This window comes from Pleurodeles waltl, chromosome 7 (assembly GCF_031143425.1).
Source record: "Pleurodeles waltl isolate 20211129_DDA chromosome 7, aPleWal1.hap1.20221129, whole genome shotgun sequence".
NCBI lineage: Eukaryota > Metazoa > Chordata > Amphibia > Caudata > Salamandridae > Pleurodeles > Pleurodeles waltl.
In genome coordinates, this window is record NC_090446.1 from 170,091,723 (window position 1) to 170,117,384 (window position 25,662).

At 42.6% G+C, this 25,662-nt stretch overlaps 1 protein-coding gene across 4 annotated transcripts in view; it reads right to left on the bottom strand.

Moving 5' to 3' along the window:
- The window catches only part of EYA2 (EYA transcriptional coactivator and phosphatase 2), a 270,278-nt gene that overhangs the window by 33,871 nt on the left and 210,745 nt on the right, over positions 1-25,662 (bottom strand). For all 4 annotated transcript variants that reach the window (XM_069243467.1, XM_069243465.1, XM_069243468.1 and 1 more), the window contains exon 10: positions 10,251-10,340. In XM_069243467.1, the coding sequence (XP_069099568.1) occupies positions 10,251-10,340 (90 nt within the window). The remainder of the gene's footprint in view (positions 1-10,250; positions 10,341-25,662) is intronic.

Sequence of the window (25,662 nt, forward strand, 5' to 3'; positions counted from 1 at the left end):
CATTGGTAAATGGTCAGAAACAGAAAGCTTCCTTACTGGGTCTGTAATGTAAATATAGCCACCAAAGGAACTATTCTGATTGGCTTGCCAACTAACAACGTGTACTCTGGGTGCTCATGAAAACTAACACCCCAGAGGTACGGTTCATGTTGTTCTAGCTTTAACCAGTGAGGGCTCTACAACAGAAATGGAATAAACCGTAAAATGAACTGTTCATGATTATATGGAAAGAGAGGAAGGGTTTATAAAAAAAAAAAGTAATGAAAAAAGATAAGGATAAGGAAATATTTATTGCTAAACCAGACCTATAAAAGTGATAGGATTTCATGCATGGTATTGTTCTTGAAAGAAGCCATTATTTTGTAGGCCACTTTAAGTTTGAGAGTCAGTTTCCACAGAGATACCCATACAACATGCAAGTGTCCACACAGTAATGATTAGCTGCCTGGGTGGTGCTGGAGTGCACCTCTGCCTCTGGAGACACACTGGCCATGGGTCACCCTCCTGTAAAGTCAGCTTCATCTTCTCTGGAACATGCTGCAGCACCAGTTATAACGTATTTACTATCACCTTCGTGTCAATGCACATTGCTCTGTGAGCAAGAAAATGCCACATCAAAATGTAATCATTTGGCCGTGGGCAGTGCCGGGGCCCACCTTTGGCACCCAGCTCACCCTCACCGCCAGCCTTTTCATGCCGGTTAGACCACCATGGAAAGACTAGCGGTGAGGAAATTTGTAGTCAGCCAGGAGGTGCGGAGTTCAGCGCCGCCCTGGATGAATACAACTCAGATCGCCGTCATGTCATTGGTAAACATGTTCCCAGCGGGGACAGCGGTTCCCTAGTGGGTCCACCCACCCGGGTTGTGATTGGGAAGTCGGACCGCCTGGCGTGTGGCAGTCCAACCATCAATGCGAGTGTGGTTGTCCTCGAACCGCCATACTCATAATGAGGCCCAATATAAGTACATTTGTCTGGAAGCTTTGGGGAACTAAGGGGAACATCATTTCTAATTTATTAACTGCCTAAGGAAGTCTCCATTGTTATTGTCTTCTTGTATATATATCAGCTGAGCCTCAATGAACTAAGTCGAAACATTTTGCTACACACTACTTTGAAAATACAGTTCCAGTAAATCAATTTGCATTTGATTGATATCCCACGTGAAATAGGCAATTCCTTCATTTCAATATGTGATTATATTTTTCTTATTTTTTAATACCCTTTTGTCTCTATTCAAAGTCACTTTCATAATTGTTTTGAGTTGGCTGGGAATACTGGGTGGTAGAAACTTTTGGGGAAATAAAGTTAATGCATGATCACAATATTATTCGAGATGATTTAACTGCCTTATAGTCACATTTTGGCCTGGGGAATAACACGTGGTTTAGGTTTTAACATCTGATAAAATACATTGCCCTTTTTTGTCCTGATTTCCCTTGCAGATTCATCCATGTTACACTGAGAGAGATTTGCACAGGGAAAATCCGGAGTATGTGCCAAATTGAGCTCGAGGCGAAATTAGAAATTAGGAACAAATAGAGTTTGTGTTTCATTCAAGATGTATTTGGAATTAGCCTGTAAGCCTTGTTCAGTGACAAAAAGGAAGAGAATAATGAATTATTATAGACTCAAAGGATTCAAACTGTCTTGTCAAATATTTTTGTATGGTCAACCTCTTCATATTTTGTTTTCTGCAAAACAAATGCAATGTTTAAATGAGATCAGCAAGGCACAATTATGAGATTAGATAATAATAATATATATCTTTTGTTTGAAATTTTTTAAATATAGATAGGGACTTCCAAAATGTATAAAGGCACTTATAATTTGCAAACTGTGTAAATCTCAAGTGAAATTCGATGAAAAGGCTGACTTCGAATGTCGAAATCACCAAGAAGGACAAAGTTGGCTGATTTCGCAGGAATGGCACTATTTACACTCGGCCTCCTGTCCGCGCCGCATTATCCTTCAGCTCACCGGTGCACATACACTGCTTTATTGGCACACTTAAAATAGAATTTAGTTGCATGCTTTGGTTAAGAGACAAACTGTCTCTTGTCTTGACAGCAAATAGCCTGTATTTTCCTATCTCTCGTACAATGTGGTCCAAATTATCAATGGTGTGGTTTAAATAAATGTCGAATTTTTACTGCCAGCTTTTTCCAATTACTACCCATGCCAAGAAGAAGTTCTCTTTGTGGCTTCTCTTGCCACTAAATGCATTTTCTCATTTTTTAACTATGTGTTCGAAGTTGTCTTTGATGTGTTTTGCATTTTCATTCGGACTAACAAAAAACATAAATTTACCCGGATTGCTATTTCTGGGTGTTTTCACCAAAAGTCTCTCATCCTGAGGTTTGTGAGCTTCACGCTGAATCCGAGGTTGGGAAACTGATGCTAAACAAATGTTTACACTGTTGTTTGCAGTAGGATAGTAAATTTTATTTTATTTCTACATGCACATTAACAATTTGAAGGCATTTTGTGTTGTCATACGGGTATTTCCTGCTACAATTCGACACTTTTGGCCGCCCTTGCAACACTCTTTAGTGGCCCACGTAAAATACGTTGTTTGGTAAGTAATGGGACATATTGAAGCCGGTCGAGCAGGTGGAGGGCGGGCAGAGACCCTGGATGTAGAATGTCCACACTACTTTCCCTTACACATCAACAGCAAACCAATCAGTTACACCAGAAGAGAAGCCTGTCTCACACTTTTACATGATTCTTAAGTACTATCAGCTCTAAAGTAAAATTCATGTGAATTACCACCCCATCCATTCTAAGTGACTTTCAAGGAATGCAACTCAGAACTAGGTCTTTCTGCAAAAGAATCCGCCTGGTATTATGTACTTTCCATAAAAGATCAACGTACTAGCCACTACCCTAAGATGTCAACATAGGACGTGACTGGTCTGCCTTTGATCCTGCAGTTACTCCAACCTCCTACACTCACGCCCAAAAGGCCACAATAGACACACTCGTTCAGCTACACATGCTGAGAGATAAGTATATTAAACCAACCGAAGGTACAGTGCAGTGAGACATTGCAACAATGACAACAATCATTGCCAAAGCCTATACATTTGACCTTGAAAAGCTAGTGTGATGGCTAACTTTATTATTTTTTCATTGCAAGCGTATGCAACTAAACTAAAAAGAAAAAAAACATGGAGCCTATACTTGGTGGCAATTTACTGCACAAAAACAGTTTTAATAAAAAAAATAACAATTGCATTTAATTTTAATAGAACAGTGTGGGTTCATCCTTCCAGACAGGTACTTACTACTAGTACAGAAATCCTTTTTGGTTTTAGTGCAGAAAAATGTGACTCGTTGGTGGAAAAAGGTGCTATTTTCTTTGCATTACCGTGGCCTGAACACATAGTTTAAACACACAAACATGGCTGAAATTGGATAAACAATAGAAAAGGAAAAAACTATGGTCTAGTATTACCCCACTATCCTTGCCATGGAAGTGCACTTCTTACTATGCGGATGTACATGTGTCATCAGGCTAAATGCTAGTGGAAAAGATCTAAAGGCTGAAGTGGACGGACTCAAATGCCACACGCTGTATGCTGTGGTGAATAGAAGCAAAGTGAGTAACAGTTTAACAAACCGAATAATGAAGATGGCTGACCCAAGGACCCACTATGTATCTATGTGTTTTTTATTTATTAACTTGTCTGATTATAGTAAGCGGGTTGGCAGCTAAAGGGGACTCTAGGCCCGACCTAAAAATCGAGCGACTGGTTCCACCTTTCTCATCCATCCATGATAGGTGCTCTTTGCGCAATGAGACGACTACTAGAGCTTATGCTGCCTGTTACACACCTCTGCAATAAATAAACACCTGAATAAATAAATATCTGTCTTAATCATTGCCTCACATTGCCGCTTACAGTTTAATGAGACAATCCATTTAGACTAGAAAACACAACTAGACAGCGAGTCTCCCAGTATGAAACAAACATTGGCAAAGGCACTAGGGGGCATATTTATAACCCATTTGTGCCAAATTTGCGTCATCTTTTTTAACGCAAATTCATTGCAAAACAAACTCCATATTTATATTTTGAGGTTAGACACGTCTAATGTCAAAATATTGGAGTTTGCACCATTTTTTAGATGCATAAACCTACCTTGCGTCAATGAGATGCAAGGTAGGCGTTCCCATCTAAAAAAATTGTGCGAACCCCATTGCCCCATATTTATCCCCCTATGCTAAAAAGGCACACGGGTGGGAGGTAGGTCTAAATAATGGTGCAAAGCAGCAAAGCTTGCTTTGCACCATTATTTAATGACTGGGTCAGACCAGGCGTTAAGGGACCTGTGGACCCATTTCCAAGGTTAAACACCATGGAATGGGTCCACAGGTGCCCCTCTCAAGCCCCAGGAACACCCCTACCCAAACCAGTGGGACACCGGAGGATGGGGAACACCATCCCAGGTAAGTAGGGTAAGTATAGGCAAGTAATAAAAAAAAAAATTAAAGTGCCATTGGGGCCCAACTTGGGACCCCCTTCATTCCTCAGGATGCAATGGCCATGCCCAGGGGACACTGTTCCCCTGTGCTGGGCATGACTCCTGAATTTATGTAAGACAGGAGTCATGTGGTATGGATGGTTTTGCGTCAGAAAATGAAGCTAGGCTAGTTAGAGTAATCTTTTAGTTTGAATTGAGTGGGGAGGACTGGAGTGCTGGAGTGGATTTTGAATGGATTAGACTGGGGTGTGTGGATTGAATTGGAGTGATAGGACTGGGGTGCGGTGGATTTGATTGGAATGGGGTGATCTGGAGTGGGGTGAATTAGAATGGGGGAGGGGACTGGGATGGAGTTTATTGGGGTGGATTAGATAGGACTGAAGTGGGGTGCATTAGATTGAACTGGATTATGGTGGATTGGATTGGACTGGAGTGTGGTAGATTGGATTCATCGGATTAAGGTGGGACTGGACTAGAAAGGGGTGGATTGGACTAGAGTGTGGTGGACTGGGCTAGAGTGGGGTGGATTGGATTGGAGTGGAGTGGATTGAATTGGATTGGGGTGGGTTGATGGATTGGATTGGATGGGGTGGACTGGATTGGGGTAGAGTGGGGTGATTTGGAGTAGAGTGGAGTGAGGTAGATCGGAGTGGAACGGGTGGACTGGTGTGGGGTAGAATGGAATGAGTGGGGTGTGTGGATTGGAATGGAGTGGAATGGATGGGGTGGACTAGATTGTGTGGAGGTGGGGTGGATTGAAATGGGATGGGGTGGGTGGATTGGATTTGGGTGGGGGGCTGGAGTAGGGTGGAGTGGATTGGAGTGGCGTGGATTGGACTGGATTTGAGTGGGGCGGACTGGAGTGGGGTGATTTGGAGTCGAGTGAATTGGATTGGTGTGGGTGATGTGGATTAAGGTGGTTTGGAGTAGGGTGGATTGGATGTGGTGGATTAAAGTGGACTGGATTGGACTGAGTGGGGTGAATTAAGGTGAACTGATTTGGAGTAGGATGGTTTGGAATGGGGTGGGTGGAGGGAATTAAGGCCTTATGGTTGTGATGGATTGGATTGCAGTGGGGTGGACTGGATTGGATTGGAATGGGGTTGACTGAATTTGAGTGGGTGGGTTGGAATATACTGGATTGGAGTGGGTTGGATTGGAATGGGGTGACTGGATTAGAATGGGGTGTGTGGGACTTGAGTGGGTTGGATTGGATTGCAGAGGGGTGCATTGGACTTGAGTGGGTTGGATTGGATTGCAGAGGGGTGCATTGGACTGGAGTGGGTTGGATTGGATTGTAGTGGGTGGAATTTGGTGGACTGGATCGGAGTGATGAGGATTGGGGTGGTGTGGAGTGGACTTGTGTGAGGTGGATTGGATTAGAGTAGGGTAGATTGGGCTGTATTGGATTGGTGTGGGGTGGATTGGAGTGAGGTGGATTGTGGTGGACTGGAGTGGGGTGAAATGGGATTGAGTGAGATGGACTGGATTGGTGTGAGGTGGACTTGATTTGAGTGGGATGAATTAGAGTGGAGCAGATTAGAGTGGGGTGGATTGGAGTGGGACAGATTGTTTTGGATTGGAGAGGGGCAGATTGCTATGGATTAGAGTGGGGCAGACTGTTTTGGATTGGAGGGGCATTTTGGTGGGGCAGACTGTTTTGGATTGGAGAGGGGCAGATTGTTTTGGATTGGAGTGGCTGAATGGAGGGGGGCAGATTATTTTGGATTGGAGGGGGCATATTGTTTTGGATTTGAGGAGGACAGATTTGAGAGGGGCAGATTGGAGGGTGTCAGATTCTTTTGGATTGCAGGAGTAGATTAGAGGGGGTAGATTGTTTGGATTGGAGGGGCAGATTGGTTTGGATCGGAGGGGGGACAGATTTGAGTGGGGCAGTGTGTTTCTGATTGGAGGGGGCAGATTCAAATGAGTCAGACTCTTTTGGATTAGAGTGGGGCAGATTGTTTTGGAGTTGGGTGGGGCAGATTGTTCTGGATTTGAGTGGGGCAAATTGTTTTGGATTAGAGTGGGGCAGATTGTTTTGAATTGGAGGATGACAGATTTGAGTGGGGCAGATTGTAGTGAGGCAGATTGTTTTGGATTAGAGTGGGGAAGATTGGAGTGGGGCAGATTGAGTGGGCAGATTGTTTTGGATTGGAGGGGCAGCTTGGAGGGTGCCAGATTGTTTTGGATTAGAAGAGGTAGAATGTTTTGGATTTGAGAAGGACAGATTTGAGTGGGGCAGATTGTTTTGGATTAGAGGAGCAGATTGGAGGGGGCTGATTGTTTTGGATTGAAGGGGCAGATTGTTTTGGATTTGAGAGGGGCAGATTTGGGTGGGGCAGTTTGTTTTGGATTCGAGGGGGCAGATTAAAGTGGGGCAGATTGTTTTGGATTACAGTGGGGCAGATTGTTCTGGAGTTGAGTGGGGCAGATTGTTTGGAATGGGACAGATTGGAGTGGGGTTTATTATTTTGGATTGGATTGGGCAGATTGCAGTGGGGCAGATTGTTTTTAATTGGAGTGGCGCAGATTGTTTTGGATTGGAGTGGGGCGGATACTTTTGGATTGGAGTGGGGGAATTTAGAGAGTGGTGGATTGTTTTGGATTGGAGTGGCAGATTGGAGTGGCGAAGATTGTTTGAGACTGGTGATGAGAGGTAGATTGTTTTGGATTGGAGAGATTTGGTTTGAGTGGGGCAGACTGTTTGGATTGGAAGGGGGCAGGTTGGAGTGGGGCAGATTGTTTTAAATTGGAGTGGGGCAGATTGTTTTGTACTGGAGGGGTGGATTAGAGTGGGCAGATTCTTTTGGACTGGTGATGGGGCAGATTTTTTTGGATTGGAGGGGAACAGATTGGAGTGGGGAAGATTACTTTGGATTGGAGTGGGGCAAACCGTTGTGGACTGGAGGGGGAGATTGTTTTGGATTACAGTGTGGCTGAATGATTTGGATTGGAGTGGGGCAGATTGTTCTTTATTGGGTTTGGCAGATTGTTTTGGAATGGAGTGGGGCAGACTGGAGTGGGACATTGTTTTGGATTGAGGCTGGGCAGAACGTTTTGGACTGGAGTGAGGTAGATTGTTTTGGAGTAGAGTGGAGCAGATTGGAGTGGGGCTGATTGAGTGGGACAGATTGTTTTTGATTGGAGGGGGCAGATTGTTTTGGATTGGAGAGGGTGAATTTGGAGAGTAGCAGATTGTTTTAGATTGGAAGGGTGGATTGGAGTGGGTGGATTTGGACTGTGATGGGGCAGATTTGTTTGGATTGGAGGGGAACAAATTGGAGTGGTGAAGATTGTTTTGGATTGGAAGGGAGCAGATTGGAGTGGGAAGATTACTTTGGATTCGAGTGGGGCAGATTGATGTGGATTAGAAAGAGGCAGATTGTTTTGGATAAGTGTGGGCTGAATGATTTGGATTGGAATTGAGCAGTTGCAGTGGGGCAGATTGTTGTGTATTGGGGTGGGGCATATTGTTTTGGAATGGGTTGGGGTAGATTGGTGTGGGACATTGTTTTGGAGTTTTCGAGTCGGGCAGATTGAAGTGGAACAGATCGTTTTGGATTGGGTTGGGGCAGATTGTTTTAATTAGAGTGCAGCAGATTGGAGTGGGGCTGATTGAGGGGGCACTTGTTTTGGATTGAGGTGGAGATTGTTTTTTGTTGGAGGGGGCAGATTGTTTTGGATTTGAGGGGGCAGATTCAAGTGGGGCAGACGGCTTTGGATTAGAGTGGGGCAGATTGTTGTGGATTGGAGTGCGGCATATTGTTTTGGATTGGACTGAGGCAGATTGAGGGCAGATTGTTTTGGACTGGAGTGGGCAGATTATTTTGTATTGGATTGGGGGAGATTGCAGTGAGGCATATTGTTTTGGAGGGGCAGGTTGTTTTGGAATAGAGTGGGCCAGATTGTTTTAGATCAGTGGGGGAATATGGAGAATGGCAGATTGGAGTGGTGGATTGGAGTGGGGCAGATTGTCTTGGATCAGTGATGGGGTCAAATTGTTTTGGATTGGAGGGAGACAGATTTGAGTGGGGCAGATTGTTTTGGATCAGAGGGAGAATATTGGGTGGGGCAGATTGTTATGGATTGTAGTGGGGCAGATTGTTTTGAATTGGAGTGGGGAAGATTGTTTGGGATTGAAGTGGGGTAGATTATTGTTTAATTGGAGTGGGGTGAATCTTTTGGATTGGAGTGGGACAGATTATTGTGTATTGGGGAGGACAGATTGTTTTGGAATGGAGTGGGGCAGATTGGAGTGGGACATTGTTTTGGATTGGAGTGGGGCAGATTGTTTTGGATTGGAGTGGGGCAGATTGTTTTGAATTAGACAGGGGCAGACTGAGTGGGGCAGATTGTTTTGGATTGGAGGGGGGCAGACTGCTTTGGATTGGAGGGGGACAGATTTGATTGGGGCAGATTGTTTTGGATTGGGGGCAGATTCGAGAGGGGCAGACTGTTTTGAATAAGAGTGAGGCAGATTGTTTTGGACTGTAGTGGGGCAGATTGTTTTGGAATGGAGTGGGGCAGATAGATTGGAGATGGGCCAGATTGTTTGGGATTTAAGTTGGACAACATGTTTGGGACTCGAGTTGGGAAGATTGTTTTTTATTGGAGTGGAGCAGCTTGTTTTGGATTGGAGTGGGGTGAATTGTGAGGGTTCGAGTGGCGGGATAGGAGTGGTCTGGGGTGAGTGATTTGGTTTGGAGTGGGGTGGATTGGATTTGCCTGTAGTCAACTGAAAGGAGTGGGATGGATTAGATTGAGTGGGGTAGATTGGTGTGGGGTGAGGTTGGGTGGACTGGAGTGGTGCGCTATGTATTGGAGTGGGGTAGTTTAGGGTATACTGCACAGTTATGTGTTAAAGTATAATTTTGGAAAACTACTCGTAACAAAAGAAACAATGTTGCTTACAATATTTAGAACAATATAATTGTCATTTTATGAGAACAGCACCCAAAAGCAAAAACAAAATGTGAGTGCAAAGCGAGAAAAGAAGAATTGGCAAAATAAAAGAAAAGAGTTAACTATAAAAAATACAATTTTGCTATTTTGTTTGTCCTGCTGGGCACGTTTTTTCCAGTCACACGCCTTCTGTTTGCAGGGCACTAGAAGTTAACAAGAAGTACCTTACCCACATCAGGAGTAGCGGACAGGCACTGGTTAAGTTGAATCAATCAGTGCTTGGTCCTTGCTCCACAGACATGAACGGAAATGGTGCTTTACAGAAGTATGCCATTCAAGCCAACAAATGGTAAGCAATGGGCGGTCTCCTAGTCCTTTTTAGTTAACTACAGAGTCTTGCAAGCGAGACACATTCGCTAGCATGTGCTCTCGCAGGCTCGACCCTAAAAATAAGTTTTTTTGTGGTAAGTGCCAGATGACCTCACAACCACATTCAGCCCACCCTACTGATCGTTCATGATCATAGCAGACCTCTGAGAGTCCCAGATAACTTAACTTAATAAACTAATTAAATAGCAAATTTAGAAAGGAGGACATGATGTTCTCCTTATTAGATTAGTGGAATTGCAAGATGACATCAATTTGACTTTAAAGGGCCTTGTGTGAGCTGGGGAGTACAGAAGATAATCACGGTATGGTCTGCTTTTAATAAACCATCGCTGGTCATTGTTAATGACTTCTTGTGTTCAGCAGCAAATGTTTCATGGTAGGTAGAATACGAAAAAAGCATAGCCTCCAAACCAGATGCAGGTGATTAAGTAATAAGATTGTAACCCAAATAAGCAGCTACATACCTCCAGGTCATTAAAGAACAGATGCGAGTCTGCCAAGTTGAAGATCATTTCTTCCATCATAAGGCCGACACGCACAGATGTAGTGGTATCCTGTTATGAATGAAAATAAGTGTAAATGTGAGACATCGTGATCTCTTTTCCATCTTCCTGGTAATTATTTTCAATGCAAGCAGCAAAAATATCCATATGTTTCCCACTAGTTATTAACAAACTTTAAAGAAAACAAGAGAATCCACTGATTTTTCATAAATGATAAGAGGTGAACTATCCTTAGTCAAGATGGCTGACGTAATGCTTGCACATTAAACAGTGGCGTGTCATCAGCTGCAGTGCAAAGAAGGAAATTGGACCCCTGGCCGCAGTTTGAACTGTGAATAAAGCAAATATGAGCGTTCTGCTGGACCCTCAGGCCTCTGGGCTCCGTGCCACTGTACCTTCTGCACGAATGGAAGCCACTGCCCCTGATGTTAAATATGCCATGAAAGAAGCAGTGAGCCAAAGTATATTAAGCTGCTTGGGTAACAGGGGGCAATCAACCCCTTCCAACCCTGAAAAATCTTAAGAAGCCAATCAAATCTCAAAGAACCTTAGATCACTCAAGGAAAACTGACACTATTATTATACCTTGCTTTGCCCATGTTTCCCATGTAAGTGCTTAATCCTCCTTTTCTGCCATTCTCATGATTCTGTTGCACTCATCTGATTTGGACAAAGTTGTGCTATGATCTCCTAGCAAGCAGACTTCCAGAGCTCGTTACCTCATGTTATTGAGTGTTTTGGTCACAACTTGTGAAAACATAGGATTTATAACAGCAGCTTGGCCTCACAAGCCTCTCAATCCTGTGAGGGGCATATAGTTAATTCTAGAAAATACTTTCTGAACTGACAATCTTTTCACAACCACCCCCCACCAATTTCCCATCTTCTGCATTTCCTCCTTATTTCTGACCACTGATTGGCTGTTTCGGTTATAGACTCCAAAGCTGACCTTCAGTTGCCTCAAATCCGGCAATGGTCAAGATATCCTTGTCAGGTGCACCAGCCAATGACACCTCAGCATGTCCATCCTCACCTGCTCACTCAGGCTCGGCAAGCCTCACTGCTCTATGGAGTTGTCATAAAGCTGTTTTTGATGGTGTCCGTGATAGAAAGTTACAACATGCACCATATTCTGATATTTTTATGTCACTCACTGCCGCGGTTTCCACCACAAACCCTTTTTCCCTGACCACCTGATATTCATGCCATTGTTGTGAAATTAGCAACCACCACAGGAAACAGCTATGGAACCAGAACAAAATAAGAATGTATATCCGGCAGTTTGAAAATGTGTTCGTGTGAAGGTGGTCACTAGAATATGTGCAAAGCCACGTTGGTTGCCTATGGGAATGGTTCTTCAAAAAGGTGAGGTGGAACATGAAAGGAGGGGAGTGTAGGTTGTAGGGGACATGACAATGTAATGTGGTTAGGGACATGAGAGCGATGGAATGAAAGGTATATAGGAAATGGTGGAGAATTCAGTTCTATGGTACTTGGTTGTTACAGACACACTATGACCCCCACCATCTCTAGGCAAAGCCTTCTGTAGAAGTCCCTGAAAGTAGAAAAAATGTAATGAATTGAGTGACTGATGTAGGAACATCATACCAAAGGGCTGTTTTCATGTACCTTGAATTTGACCTAATAGGTTCCTGAAATCTGTACCAAGGACGTTAAGATATTCTCTGTGCATTATGAAATTGGATTTGAAAGGGATCGAGTGTCCTCGAAATTAAGATGAGAGGAAAACAATGCTCAACATTTTTGTCACATTGACAAAAATCATCAGTGTGAGGCCTTCTCAATAAAGATTCCAACAGTTAAAAAGATGTGAAACGGAGATCATAATGTATATGCCCCCTATTTCTATGAGCACCGGCAAACCAGAATGCCAAATCATTGTTAAAGTATATTTTCCATGCCTTTCGACAGCACAGCTAAAGGTGTTATGAGCAGGGAGTCAGCCACAGGAGCTTAGCAATTATCCATTACAGGATATTTATAAAGTCTGTGAAATATATATGTATAGAAAATGAAAGCAGTCAGAAATGGTTTATAAATATGCTTCAATGACAGTAACCCTACCTCTGCTTAGGCAGTAGTGCTTCCCATGGATTTAGGTAGATTGTCCTGTGAATGCTTTCAGTTTTGAGATAAATATACCACACTCTTAGGTGCATAGCCTAACATTCACATACTTTGTCCACAAGTCATTCACTTGGAGCCCATAATGCCACTCCTTGCAAAACATCCCTTGACATGGTTAAAAAATGTGTCTTTTTGTCATAAAAACTGTCACGTGTTTGTTATTAAAATGTATTTGAAGCAGCTGCACGAACAGCTGCTTCTTCGTCTTCTCTTCCCTGGTGATTGTTGGTAGCCAGCGTGGGGAAAAGAAGGGGGGAAATGGCTATCTTTGGCCAGGGTCCAAGGCCATCTGTGACTTAGCCAGGCCTATCAGACGTGTTTGTATGGCAGGATCACTAATGTCATTGTGAGCTCATCTGTGGTGCAAGAACATGTTATTAAAAAAAAAACATGTCCTGGGAAACATTCTCAGGAAGCTCGAGCATAACGCACTACAGAGTGGTGGCGGATGTTACCTGCCTCATAATGAATATATAAATATGTCTAGGAGGGGCAAGGCCCTTTAAAGAGCAGAGCCTAAGACAAATAGCCACGGTTCCTCCTTTTTGGATGGCCCTGGATTGGGCATCTAATTGTCTTGTCTTTTGCCTGACCAGTTGTGAGTGAGGCAGTCACTGGTAGTGTGGACTAACCAGTTTATGCTTGGAACTGTGTTCAATCGGTTTCATACTGGGGGCTGGTACTGGAGTAGTGGTGAAAAAGATGCCAGTAGAAACATGTATTTGTAGCGTTAGCACCAGTGTCATAAATGGTCCATAGCACTTTAAAATGGCTGGCTGAAAACACTGTGCTGCTAGGGAGGGAGCGGAAAGTTACCTCGTTTTCCAAGGGTTCCTTGTCAGCGATACCCAGTCTTTAAGAAGGAACATTTGAGAAGGATATTTTTGGAAGCAAATAAGTCCACTTTTTGAAACTAGGCCTCTATTATGAGTGATCTGGTTTTCGTGCGTTATTTATCGCATTCCAGAAATAACAATACCCTCGCAATCGCTATTTATTGGATGTGATAAATAATGCTAATTACAAATTTTATCCCAATAATAGGAAATAGCTACAACAGGGTAATCCCCTAGTAAATATCAGTGGGTTTGATGTGCCTAAATGTAAGTAATGAACATTGCAGTGGTGCAGTGTTTGCACTAAAATGCATAATTCTTATATGTGGGGTAACATGAGTTACAATGTTTATCAGAATTGACAAAGCACTCGTAATCGAGGCCTACATAGGGTTGGGACCAAATGGCCGATCATTCACCAGCCTTATCCTATTTCACATAACAGGCATTGAGCTGTGAGGAGGGGCTGCAGTGACATAAGGCACACAACGGCCCAAAGAAAAATGGAGCATTGAATAACATGTTTTGTTGTACGAAATTAAAAATATATTGACATAAATGACTGCTTGATACAGGCGTCACTATTAAATGACATGGACACCTGCCTTAAACATGGTAGTTCAGTTAAAAGAAAAGCTCATGTCGTTAATACCACTGGCCAATACTGGGGCAACGAGTATCCCTTGAATTCTCTCACTCAGACCCTATTTCAGATTCCTTTATTTTTTTATTATTTAAATTCCAAACTGATTCTTTGTTCTTGGGTAGCTCTTTCGAAATGCCACATTTTAGCATGTCTGAAATTTGGAAATGTCGTCACATATTTTTCTACTCAAAATGCAGTAGCTGACAGCAATGATCTGCACCCACAACACACGCGTCTCAAAAAGAGCGTGGTGAATTCTGCCTGACAAGTTTGACTAGGAATCAGAAGCAAACTCTTCCTCTGTTCTCCTCGAGAGTACCATGGCGTAGTTCATGTTTTTCAACAAGCCACTGATGGATGTTTTACAAAGAAGTGAGCCTTTGTTTTCTTGTTGTCCTCTTTCTTGTCACTTTGTCTCGTCCCTTATTGTGGAACACTGTTCTGGAGACATTCTGGAGACATCTTGGTTCTATTCCTGTTTGGCTCTATCTAACTACATTACTCACTGGAGAGCTACTAACTGCACTCTATGCATGATCCTCCTGGTCCTTTGCAGGCCCCGGCCCGAAAGGATACACAACAATTCTCAGTTTGATGTCCACACTTGAATTTAGGCGCAGCTTCATTAGGGTTCTCTTAGGCCCAAATTTTGCAAGCAAAGCCTTTTAAGAGCTTTTTCCAGTCCTCGTAGTTGTAGCTCCCTTTCTTCGCACAAAACGGTTCAATATTGTAATTTCTGGACCGCTAGTACTGCTTTGCACCGCTAGTACTGTACCTCTATTTGATATATCACTGTTCTACTGTTGTGCCACCATATTGTAGCACACAATTTCAGAAAAATCTCATTATTTATATTTCAGTGTGTGGACCATTGTGTCCATTCTATTCCAAGTGCTTGCTGCAGTTGCTCTCAACCTACCTTTGCAAAGGCAGCCTGGTGACATCAGCTCAAGCAATCAGATGGAGCCCGGACATCCTAAAATGTTCAAAGAGCTTCAGGTGCAGCTGAGAGGAATTCAGCTAATAAACGAGGGGCTCTGATAAATCTCTAGACTGTCCTTCAGCTATTTTGTAAGAGCCAAAGAAAGGAAATGGAAGAGAACGAGATATGGGCCCTGTCACATGGCAGGTTCGGGTCAGTTGCGGTAGAGGACAGTGGTGCTAGTCACATAAGGTAACAGATCTGTGTGAGTAGTAATTGTTGGTAGTAAAATTGGTAGAGTTGTTCAACCTTTTGCACGAAATTTTCGTTACTGGAGTAACACTGACAGGCAGAAATACATCCTGTGACACAATGTGGTACCAACACCGAACGCAAGATTCACTTTTGACAAATTAAAACACCACCACCAAAAAAAAACTCCACCACCAACTTTTATAGACGACAATTTAAAAAGCTGGTGAAGTGTTGCGGCCTACTGTTTTCAAAGCATGACATGAGATAATATGGTGCTGAGTGCAAGCCTGCGTCGGCTGTCATCTGAAATCAAACATCAAGTAAGTAGAAGTTAAAAAAATAAAAAATAAATAAAGCATAGTGCACATGAGCAAATAATGCCAAAGTATTATTCATCGGCTTGGAATGCCACCCACAAGGACGCTGCAATGAACTTCTTGGTTTTTTAAAATCTGTATGTGGGTGGTTTGTTTCTAAAAAAGAAGGTTCAATAAGATTAAGAATTATGTAGCCTTTACTCTAATTTTCAACAGCTTCCTTAGAGGCGGTGTGACTGCAGCATGAGGTCAGTAAACCATTAGACCTTTCAGAGTGCAGTCTGCAGAGGACAGACTGCGCGCTTCAATCAAGCTTTGTGGCAGCGACTGTTGACATGGTGAGTGTACGGCCATCTAACCTCATTATAACACATTCCTAATGTAGGACTCTTTAACTAGAAAAGCATGGTTGCAGTTTCCAGCATAGCACTGACGCACGCAGTCGCTGCTGGCTGGGGTTACAGGGAGCGGGAGGGGGAGGGGATTTTAATAAACTTTAAAAAAAATAAAAAAATAAAAAAACGTACCTCCACTTCGCTTCTCCCACCCTGCCGCTCCTCAGTCTTGCAGTGCGGGCACAGGCTCCCAGCCTGCCCTGTGGCCAATCCTGACGCTGCTCAGAGCAGCATCAGGACTGTCTGGGAGCGCCAAGGCAGACTGTGAGCCTGTGCAGGCTCTCACCAGCCCGCTGGAGAGAGCACACTGGGCATGTGTTTGGCCGGCTCGAGACAGCCGGCCAAACACAGTGCACTCCCATCAGTGCTCCTAACTCCCTGGCCCCGCCCCTTTCACAACAAAGGGATAGTAAGCATAGATTATTATCCCTTCATTGTGAAAGCTTTGCAGCTTCTGCTGCTGACGGAGGGGCCACGCTCCTCCGCCATAGCGGCAGAGCCGCCACTGGAAGCCATGATGCATAAAGGAAGACTAACTGGTGAATTTTTAAATGAAGGGCCTTGCTTGTATGCCCTAATTTTTCATAAACTCATCACTGGCAGGAGCACCACTTCATTAAATGGCCAGACAAGACTACTGGGCTGCGCAGATCTTTATACGGGCAGTAGAATTTGAAGTAGTCACGTACAGTGACTATCTGGCTTTCCTCTGTATTTATGAGACCATGTAATATTTCTGTCATTAGTAACTCAATGGACAGATGATGTATCTTCACATCCTTTCATATTGTATTGAAGAGGCCACAAACGCAAACCAGGGGCCAGGTAAACCTAAAGATAAAATAAAAAGCTACTTATCTATCTGTAACAGTAGCTTTGCAACTTGTTTATATTATACATTCACATGTTAAGTTCAATCCTTCCATCCAATGGATGGATTTGGAATAGTATTTTGTTTTTCTTCATTTTGTTTTCTGGTGGGCATTGACCACAGCCATGTCTCAAATGGCTCACAGTGAGATGAACCCAGAGACGACTATGCCCGCAATGTAAATTAAATATTCACATTGTTTTATTTCTAGACACTCCGATTGTTTGGTGATCAATATATATTTCCTGCTTTAAAAAATAACTGCCAGCCTGATCCCGGAATATAATTGTGTAATATGGAAAGTGGCATCAAAACTATAGGAACAAGAAGTCTGGCTCTAGGAATCCCTGGCAATATGTAAGTGAAATCACACATATTAGTACATTTGTAATGCTCCACAGCTTCCATGAGAAACCATGGCTGCTCTCGTTTGAAATGAACTTTCACCCTCATGTAAAAAAATGACATACCCATTTGCATCACTCATTTTATGCACGATACATGTATATACATAAGCATGCAAATATAAGTTTTTACATGGTGCTTCTTGCTATATTCTTTCAGCTTCATAGCACTAGAAATAATTAAGTGCTATAATTACCCATTTCATTGATGCTCATGCTAAAAGTAACTGCAGCACGCCAGATATATTACTGGTTATTGGTTTTATTTGCTGGTTCATTGCATTGAATGGTTAGATAAGTGGGTTCAGGCTCCCTACCTCTGGAACCTTGTTTAGTCCCTGTAGTTCACACAGGAAGTCATCCCACTGACTCTTGATGTCACTTCTGGATACCGGTTTGTAATCACAGACTGTACTAATCACAGATGTTCAGAGGGTTAGTTGGCTTGTGGCACAGCAGTCACTGTAGCCCTGAGGTTTTAGGTTCGACTCCTGACAAAAAGCATGTGCACCTCTTACAAACAACTGCATGTAACTGTCAGGGTATATGTTTAAATACCTGCAGGTCCAACTCAATCTTCCATTATTCAGAGGTTGATAAAAATTAGTACTATTTAGCTAAGTAGTAATTAACGTCTATTATGTTGTACCCAGGAACACTTCAGTGGGTGACTAAAATATGAATTTGAGCATAATTAGCATAATTATGCACCAAGACCTACATATACACATATGAAATGTGAATTGACTAGCAATGTTTCCTTCCTTGTTTACAGACAGGTCTGCTGATTTTCCTAGCGAGACACATTGTCCACTATTCCTATGTAAATGTTTTTAGATATTTTAGGCCTTATATGTAAAGTTAAGCTTTTTCAGTGTAATGGTGGTCAAGTATTTGTATACTAAGCTGTGGTGAGTTCGATATGCGCACATTTGACATCCCGTCATTATGAAGTGAAGCAAGACAACATATTGAAGTCTTACGAAGAAAACAAATGAATACAAATTCAAAGAAAAAATAAATGCATAGAGCAACTAGTTTGTCTTACTTTTAATAATGAATATCCATTACAACTTTACTAACACTGCACATTGAATAACACTATGGGGGTCATTATGACCGTGGCGGTGAGTGTTAATGTGGCAGTAGTATCGACAACAGGCTGGCGGTACATACCGTCACATTATGTGAATCGCGGGATGGCTGCAGCCAACCCTCCACTTCTCCACTCATACCTCCATGGCTGTATTAGTCGCCGGGACGGAGATGTCAACTTCCAGTACGGCTGCCGGCACAGTACCACCACCAGCATTATGAGCCTGCCTACCACCATGGTTTTCGTGGCATTGGCAATGCCACGAAAACCATGGTGGTAGGACCTACTAGCGACAGTGAATTCCTTCCCTGTCAACGGTAGGTGGCTCCCCCACCAACACTCACCAGGCGCCTCCCACCCCTCCTCCATCCAAACTCCCACCAACCCCTCCAATCAACACACGCCCCCCTCCCCCTCTGATCAACATCCCGCACCCCCTCCAATCAACAAACACCTCTCCACCCCCATACACACACACACAGCCGCAGACATGCACACACCACACAACTGACCCCACTGCCAAACATGCACACATCACCCCCTACCCCATCATTCACAGCGCCCCATGCCCGCATACATGCACACAGACACTCACACGCACCACACATACACCCATTCACTAACACTGCCATACACGCATTCATACACACACAGAATACACACATTCATACATGTATACTTACAGACATACTGACACACATTCTTACACAATCACACTGACATTCAGACATACACTCACTTCACCATTTTTACACGCATTCCCTCACACGGATACAAACACACAAACTACACATCACACACAGATGCATTCACACACGCACTCAGACTCACAATCAACACCTCCCCCCACCCGCCTCCCTCCCCTGTCGGAAGCCCGACTTACCTTGGTCGAAGAGGTCTTCCATCAGGGGAAGGGTGCCATGTAGTAGCCCTGGCACCAAAAGATCTTTTCCCCAGTGGTAACTAGAAGCTGTAGCAGAGCCAACATTAATGGACTTATTGCTTGTACGGTAGTATTTTTGAGTACTTCCTGTCTCCAACACTACTGGGATGTTAAAGTCTTCAAAAGACATAACTTTCTACACAATAATGGGCTAAGCACAAAGAAAGGGGCACCGCACAACCAAGAAAGATACTGTTGATAATACTGTGTTCTTACATCTAGGGCTTCACTTAGAGTTTGGTGGAGCAAGACATCTGCCAAAAAGTGGTGATTGCTCCATGTGTTGTGTTTAGAGTACCACTGACAACAATTCACTTTTAATGTTGTGGAAGGGTAAGTAATGCCATTATACAACGTCAACTCGACCACTCTAATGCAGATCAGGTGTGTAAGAGTGCATGCTAACGATTTAGGGAACAATAAATTACAAAAGTGATCTTTTATTCCCGATGGAAAGAAAGAGGTACGGTTGCACAATTCATTGCCCTGTGAAAATGAATTAATAGGTGATTGGGAACTCCTTCCCAGGGTTAAATAAATTAGGTGCACTGAGACACTTTGCCACAGCACCAGGAGGTAGGAAAATTAACATTTCTATGAAATCATACAATGCGAGGGACCCAAAGTGACAAACGGAAAACCTCATGAAAAGAGCATTATTTGAAAACTCGGTGCCCCACAACATGCAACATTAGTTGTTTTACGATATGTTATCTGGAAGAAGAGATCCATATTATAAGGAAGATGAACCAAAGAGAGGGGTCACGAGTGAAAGAGGACAAGAGCTTTGTGGATTGTTGTGTTCACTCCTGGCTAAAAACAATACATTCAAATATGAAAAATAGGGAAGAAAATTCTAACAAAAGCTGGCAGTAGGTCAGGAACAAGTTCCAGCATGCAATCTGATAATGAAAGCACAGATGTGAATGTACTCAGCATGCAGCAGTGGAAAGACTCCTTTTTAGGAAAAAAAAGTAATTCTTGTCAATTACAAGTCTTTTCGTGCTATGTGCTCGAAGTGGAAAAGGTTGGTGTCTGACCTACAGACTGCTAGACTTATAATGATGCTCAACAAATAGGAACAGTAGCGTGAATGGCTTTTCTAGTCCTCTGGACCCATGGACTGTACCGGCTGCTTTTAAAAGTGAGAAAGGACACACAGAGCCCCAGAATCCACTCTGGCCAATCTTTTAAATACAAGGGCAAAAACCACAAAACAGCTGTTGACAAGTAATCAATGCTTGCACACGGTAACATGCGATACAACATAGCAGTCACACCCGATCAGAAACACCAGTGCAGCTGGCCTTGCTCTGAAATAGTTCATCTACCTTTTAAGCAACTCCAGCTCTACTAATTTCATATTAAACTAGCCAAATCCTAAAAAAAAATCACCAGTTCCGTATCCTCTTCAATATCGTTAAGCTCCGTTGCATGGTCCTAAGCAGGAGCCAGAGGTAGCAAAGGGTTTTTTCCATTCTGTGTCGATGTGAAAATATGTTCGTACATATGGCCCCAAGTCCTGTATTTTCATTCCTACAAAGACAATAGATAAACTCTAGGTTACAGTGCATGGACTGGACAATAACTTCACTTGCACAGCCAGGAGCCTGGACCCCATGAATGGGCTGCATGAAGTAGAGGGGAGTGAACCTCAACGGGGTGAAGACAGGGTCCTCCTCTTGTGCATCTGCTACGGTCACACTCCCAATGCCTTCCCCTCTCCAGCTGTTGTTAAATCACTGATGCAATCACTGGATGTTTTTACTACTGGGCATGCATGCTCAAATATGTCATTATACAAAGAATATTAGTAGAAAGACAGAAAGAAGAACTTCAATTACAGTCAGTCTCCCTCAATATCTATAGGTGAATGGCACTGGGAGCGTTTTATGATGTGAGAAGATATTTGATCGGGATTCAGGATTGGTTATCATTACGAATTATAACCTCTGTGACTATTTCAAAGTTAATAGTTACTACCGGCACTGGCTTTAGGATGCTTCTGCTAGTTACAACCAACAGTAACCTGCGACCCATCAGTGGTGGGGTGGTACGAGGAAAGGCGAGCCAGGCTTGAGATGATCAATGTGACACTGCCTCACCTCCTCCTGCCCAAAGGCTGTGTGTGTTGCATCTTAGCCATGCCCCATTGGGCTCGCCACATTGCAAAACTGGTCCGGATTGGTGGTCTCCATTGGTCCCACCCCCACGATGCGGGGTCTCTGGTCCCCACTGGGCAGGCCTACTCTCTGCAAGCATTACGATGTATGGTGCAATGAATGCTACGGCGCCAGGTGCATTAATGACACACTGCTCACACCGCATCAACCCCGTTTGCACCTTGGCACTCAACAGTTTCTTATTATTCCCCGTCCTAGCGAAAGATATTGCTAGCACATCAATACAAAGAAAAAAAAGGTATTTTTCATCAAGATGCGAACCGCTAAGAATAAGTTATGCTCTTTACGCACATGGAAGTTTATCTTTCAAGGATACGTCTGAGCTCGGGCCTGTTCACAAGTATGTGTCATACGCTTTAAAACGATCTTAAAGCAAATGATGTCTATTTTATTTGGCTGGTGAGCGCTAAGGAACATTCCTGCTTTCCTGAAGCATTTTAATAAACTACTTGACAACTGATCGAAACAGCTGTTTTAGAGATTTCCCTCTGATACAGGATTTCTGGAAATATTCAGTTAAAGAGAAGCCTGCGAAAATATGTGCTTTTATAGTCTTTCACTATTGTGACCCCGTTCCACTGCTTTTTCACATACAATACTTCAGCCATTTTCAAATCCGGATTTTTAAATCACTATTTAAAAAAAAATATTGCTCCGAATGAGATTATTAGGCAGTGGTTTGTGGAATGAATGAATTAACAAAAGCTTAAAATAACGTAAGAAAAATTAACAAGATCTGCATATGGTGTGGGAACATAGATCACAACACATTTTACAGGATCAAATCACTAACTTTTCTCAACTGTTTATGAGAACTCATAAACAAGCACTGGCGAAGCCTACTGGTCCAGTTTTGGATGTTTTCATTTATTTGTTGTGGCAAGCATATATATGCAATGGAAATCAAATGTTTAAAAGAAAAAAAGGAACAAATCCTGCAATCAAAATGTGACGATCATATGTTTACAAAGATAAGTAAGTAAAAATCGGTTTAATTTTTAGGCAGATATGCACACGTGAGGGGGGAAATACTGTCACTCACATTGTACGGGAGCCAATGGCTGAGGTTGGCACACCCACTGCCCCATGCTATATGCTGTGGTGGGCTAAAATTTAAATGTCACTTGAACAAATCAATGGAAAAAGATGGTTGACAGAAAGTCCCTCTATATATGTATAAAAGTATGCCTGTTCATTATAATTTTTATTCGAAAACAAAGGCTGGCTAAACATCTAATCAAAAACAGACAAAAGGTCCCTGCAAGGGGAAGTGTCAGCCTTGACTTCCACAGCAAAATTCAGCTACCCAAAAGGTAGAGCACCTACAAAGTACTTTTCTAAACACATTTTGTCTTCAATTTCTCTGTTATTTTCCTTTAAAAGTTGTTATTATTTTTTGGGGATATATATGAATCCTTTCTTAATAGCAAAAGTACACATTAAGAACAGATTCCACTGATATTGTCCAAGATAAATATGGCATTCCTAAACTGAGGTGCTTCTACAAGGTGATGGCGCAGTGCAAAAGTGAATAGATGAAAAAGTGCATCCGTGAATATTTACAAATATATACACATCGAACTGTGGCTGATAATTCATTCAGTATTTAAAATAATATAGCATCCATGATTTGCATGTCTTAAATTAACAACTTTTTTCAAAGTACAGTCCACAGTAAAGTACTGTCAACATTTCGATCCTAAGGGTAAGTCAATTGCACTGGGTCATCATCAGGACCAAAGAGATACAATAGGAAGCACTCACAATACGCTATAAAGATCAATCTCCTAATCTCCTGGTATATAGCAACCATCAGCGTTCATCATATCTGATACAAGTTCGAACTTAATCCAGCAACAGGCCGCACCTCCTTTAGAAGACCACAAAAACCGTCCGGGACATATATCATCCGGACCAAAAGAGCACCGATCTCGTGAGCAGACAGGGCATGGATGCTATATCCTGTGGTGGGCTAAATTTAAATGACACTTGAACAAATCAATGGGAAAAGATGGATGTCAGAAAGACCATCTATATATGTATAAAAGTATGCGTGTTTAATGACTTTTTATTCGAAAACAGAGGCTGGATAAACATCTAAATATGCGTGAATGTCAGACCTGAAAATTAATGTGGAATACAGATGTCAAGCATATACACTGTCTTATCTGAACACTGGTATATTTGATGTGAAACCAATAATAACAACCTGATTTTATGTTGTACTCTGCTCTAACTGCTGTAAGTTTATGTGTTATCATTACCTAAGGTAATAGTACTAAATGTATCAATTGTGCTAAGGATGAAAGGATGAGTTTACCTTTATCGGGATTCAAGCTTTTGACCCCCAGATGACATCGGGTGCCACCACCGAGCCATTTTGCCATCTCATGAATCTAGTTTGTTGAGTCATAAAATATATTTAAAGTGATATCTCTGTAATTTGTTTACCAGCATATTATTTCTTACAATAAAGGCTCCATAAAAAATGAACGCTTATTTACTGACTATTTTGAAAATCTTGTAAAGCCTAATTATTTTGTTCAGCCTTGACATACAGCTCAGCCTACTCCAATAAACAGACCACTAAATTTCTTTCTGCTTTTCGCAACCAAAGGAGCTGGTCTGTTTTCCAGGAGTTTCCAGGTAATTACACCCAATTGAAGAAATCACATTTTTCTTTCAGTGACAACGTTGTTATTAACAGCTAACCGCGAGATGGCGGCTTCAACTGAGGGAAAAAACAGAGAAGCTTTCGATTGTGCACTAATCCCTCTCTAACCTCTGGCTGACTCTTCCTGAAGACAAACCCAACAGAACAGCAGACTGATTTAATGAATACACTTAATTAATATGTTCTTCCTTGTGGCGAAGTCATCATTTGTTCACCCAGTAAACAAGTCCTTGGCAGGAGTTTAAAACGTCCTAATCAGGCTGAATATGCGTATTCCATGGATCCAAGCTACCGGCTTAGCGAGGCATTGTCCTCCCATTCTGCCTGTCAGAATAATTGGCACATAGGTAAATACAGCCAGACTCAAACAACAAGCACCTTTGGCGTGTTGCGTAGTCTCAAAGCATTAAGCTCAGGTCTTTGCCAAAGTGCTGCAAGTCTGAACAGTTTAGTGTTGAGACAGAAGCTTGGAACCAATGCAAGAAGAAAGCTGAAAAAACTGCTTTCAGATTGACTGTGTTTGACATGGTGCCAAGGTTCTCCTGCCCCTCGCGTTAGCGTCTTGCAAAGCGTGGATGGGTGTTACGAAAAGAGCGGCAGACGTGGGTCAGGGACAATCACGAGTACCTGTGTGTGTTTGAACAAGTATGAACTTTTTAACGAAGTCTATCACACAAGTGACCAAACCTGAACTACACAATGTCAACGGTTGTGTGTCAGAATGTTGTGTATAAAAATATTGGAGCATTGTCTACCACAATATCGTGAAGGTGAGTATATAGACACACGTAAAGACACACAGGATACAACAGGATATACTGCTCTTCTATGAACAGAGAAGTGCCCACCCATCAAGCTATTTCCACATGGACAGTCTACCACACACATCCCATAACCCACTAGATATCTATAGTTCTAAACCTATGACACATCATCCTAAACAGCCCATCACGTAACGAAGACTAGCACTGCCATCCCTATTAAAGTGGTGCCAAAGATTCCCCAGCTGAGTCCATCAGATCATGGTTTTTCTGTCTATTCTCCTTGCCTTCATTGATGACACTGAAAAGTCCTACCACCTCCCTGGATTCTGTTCCAAGACATCATTTAGTGGTAGACAGGAGCAGCAGTTTTTTACCCTCTTGCTATCCCTCTGGAACCCCTGTCATAGTCCTTGCTATCCAGGCCAAGAAGGAAACAGCTTTGGTAACTCCAATTGGTCCATTCTTTGTCAATGCTTGTTTGTACAGCATTTTTTAAAGTAAAATATCTATAAAACAAAGTACAATAAAAAAAAAAACTCAAATCTGAAGGTATCTCATACCTGTACATTGAATTCAATATTTCAGTCTTTAAAGATTATTTTTCAAATACTTGTCAATTATGAAAAGCTGAACAGGATATAAAAAGAATAAGGAGTGCCAGAATTTAAAGGAAAATGTTTCCCAAAACATAACTTTACTTTCAGCAGGACTCGGACCTAAAAGTAATACACAAGCCATTTGGTCCCCTGCAGTAACTCAGGGAGCAGGATTGTGGGCCTTCACAAGAAGGGAAATCTCTCTTTCAGCCATGATAAGAACATCTGCCTCCACCGTCATCTGGGCCAGTGCACCAGATGGGTCTTTTTCCAGCACCATGAAAGCCTTTAAGAGCCATCACCTGCACTTTAATCCAATATGT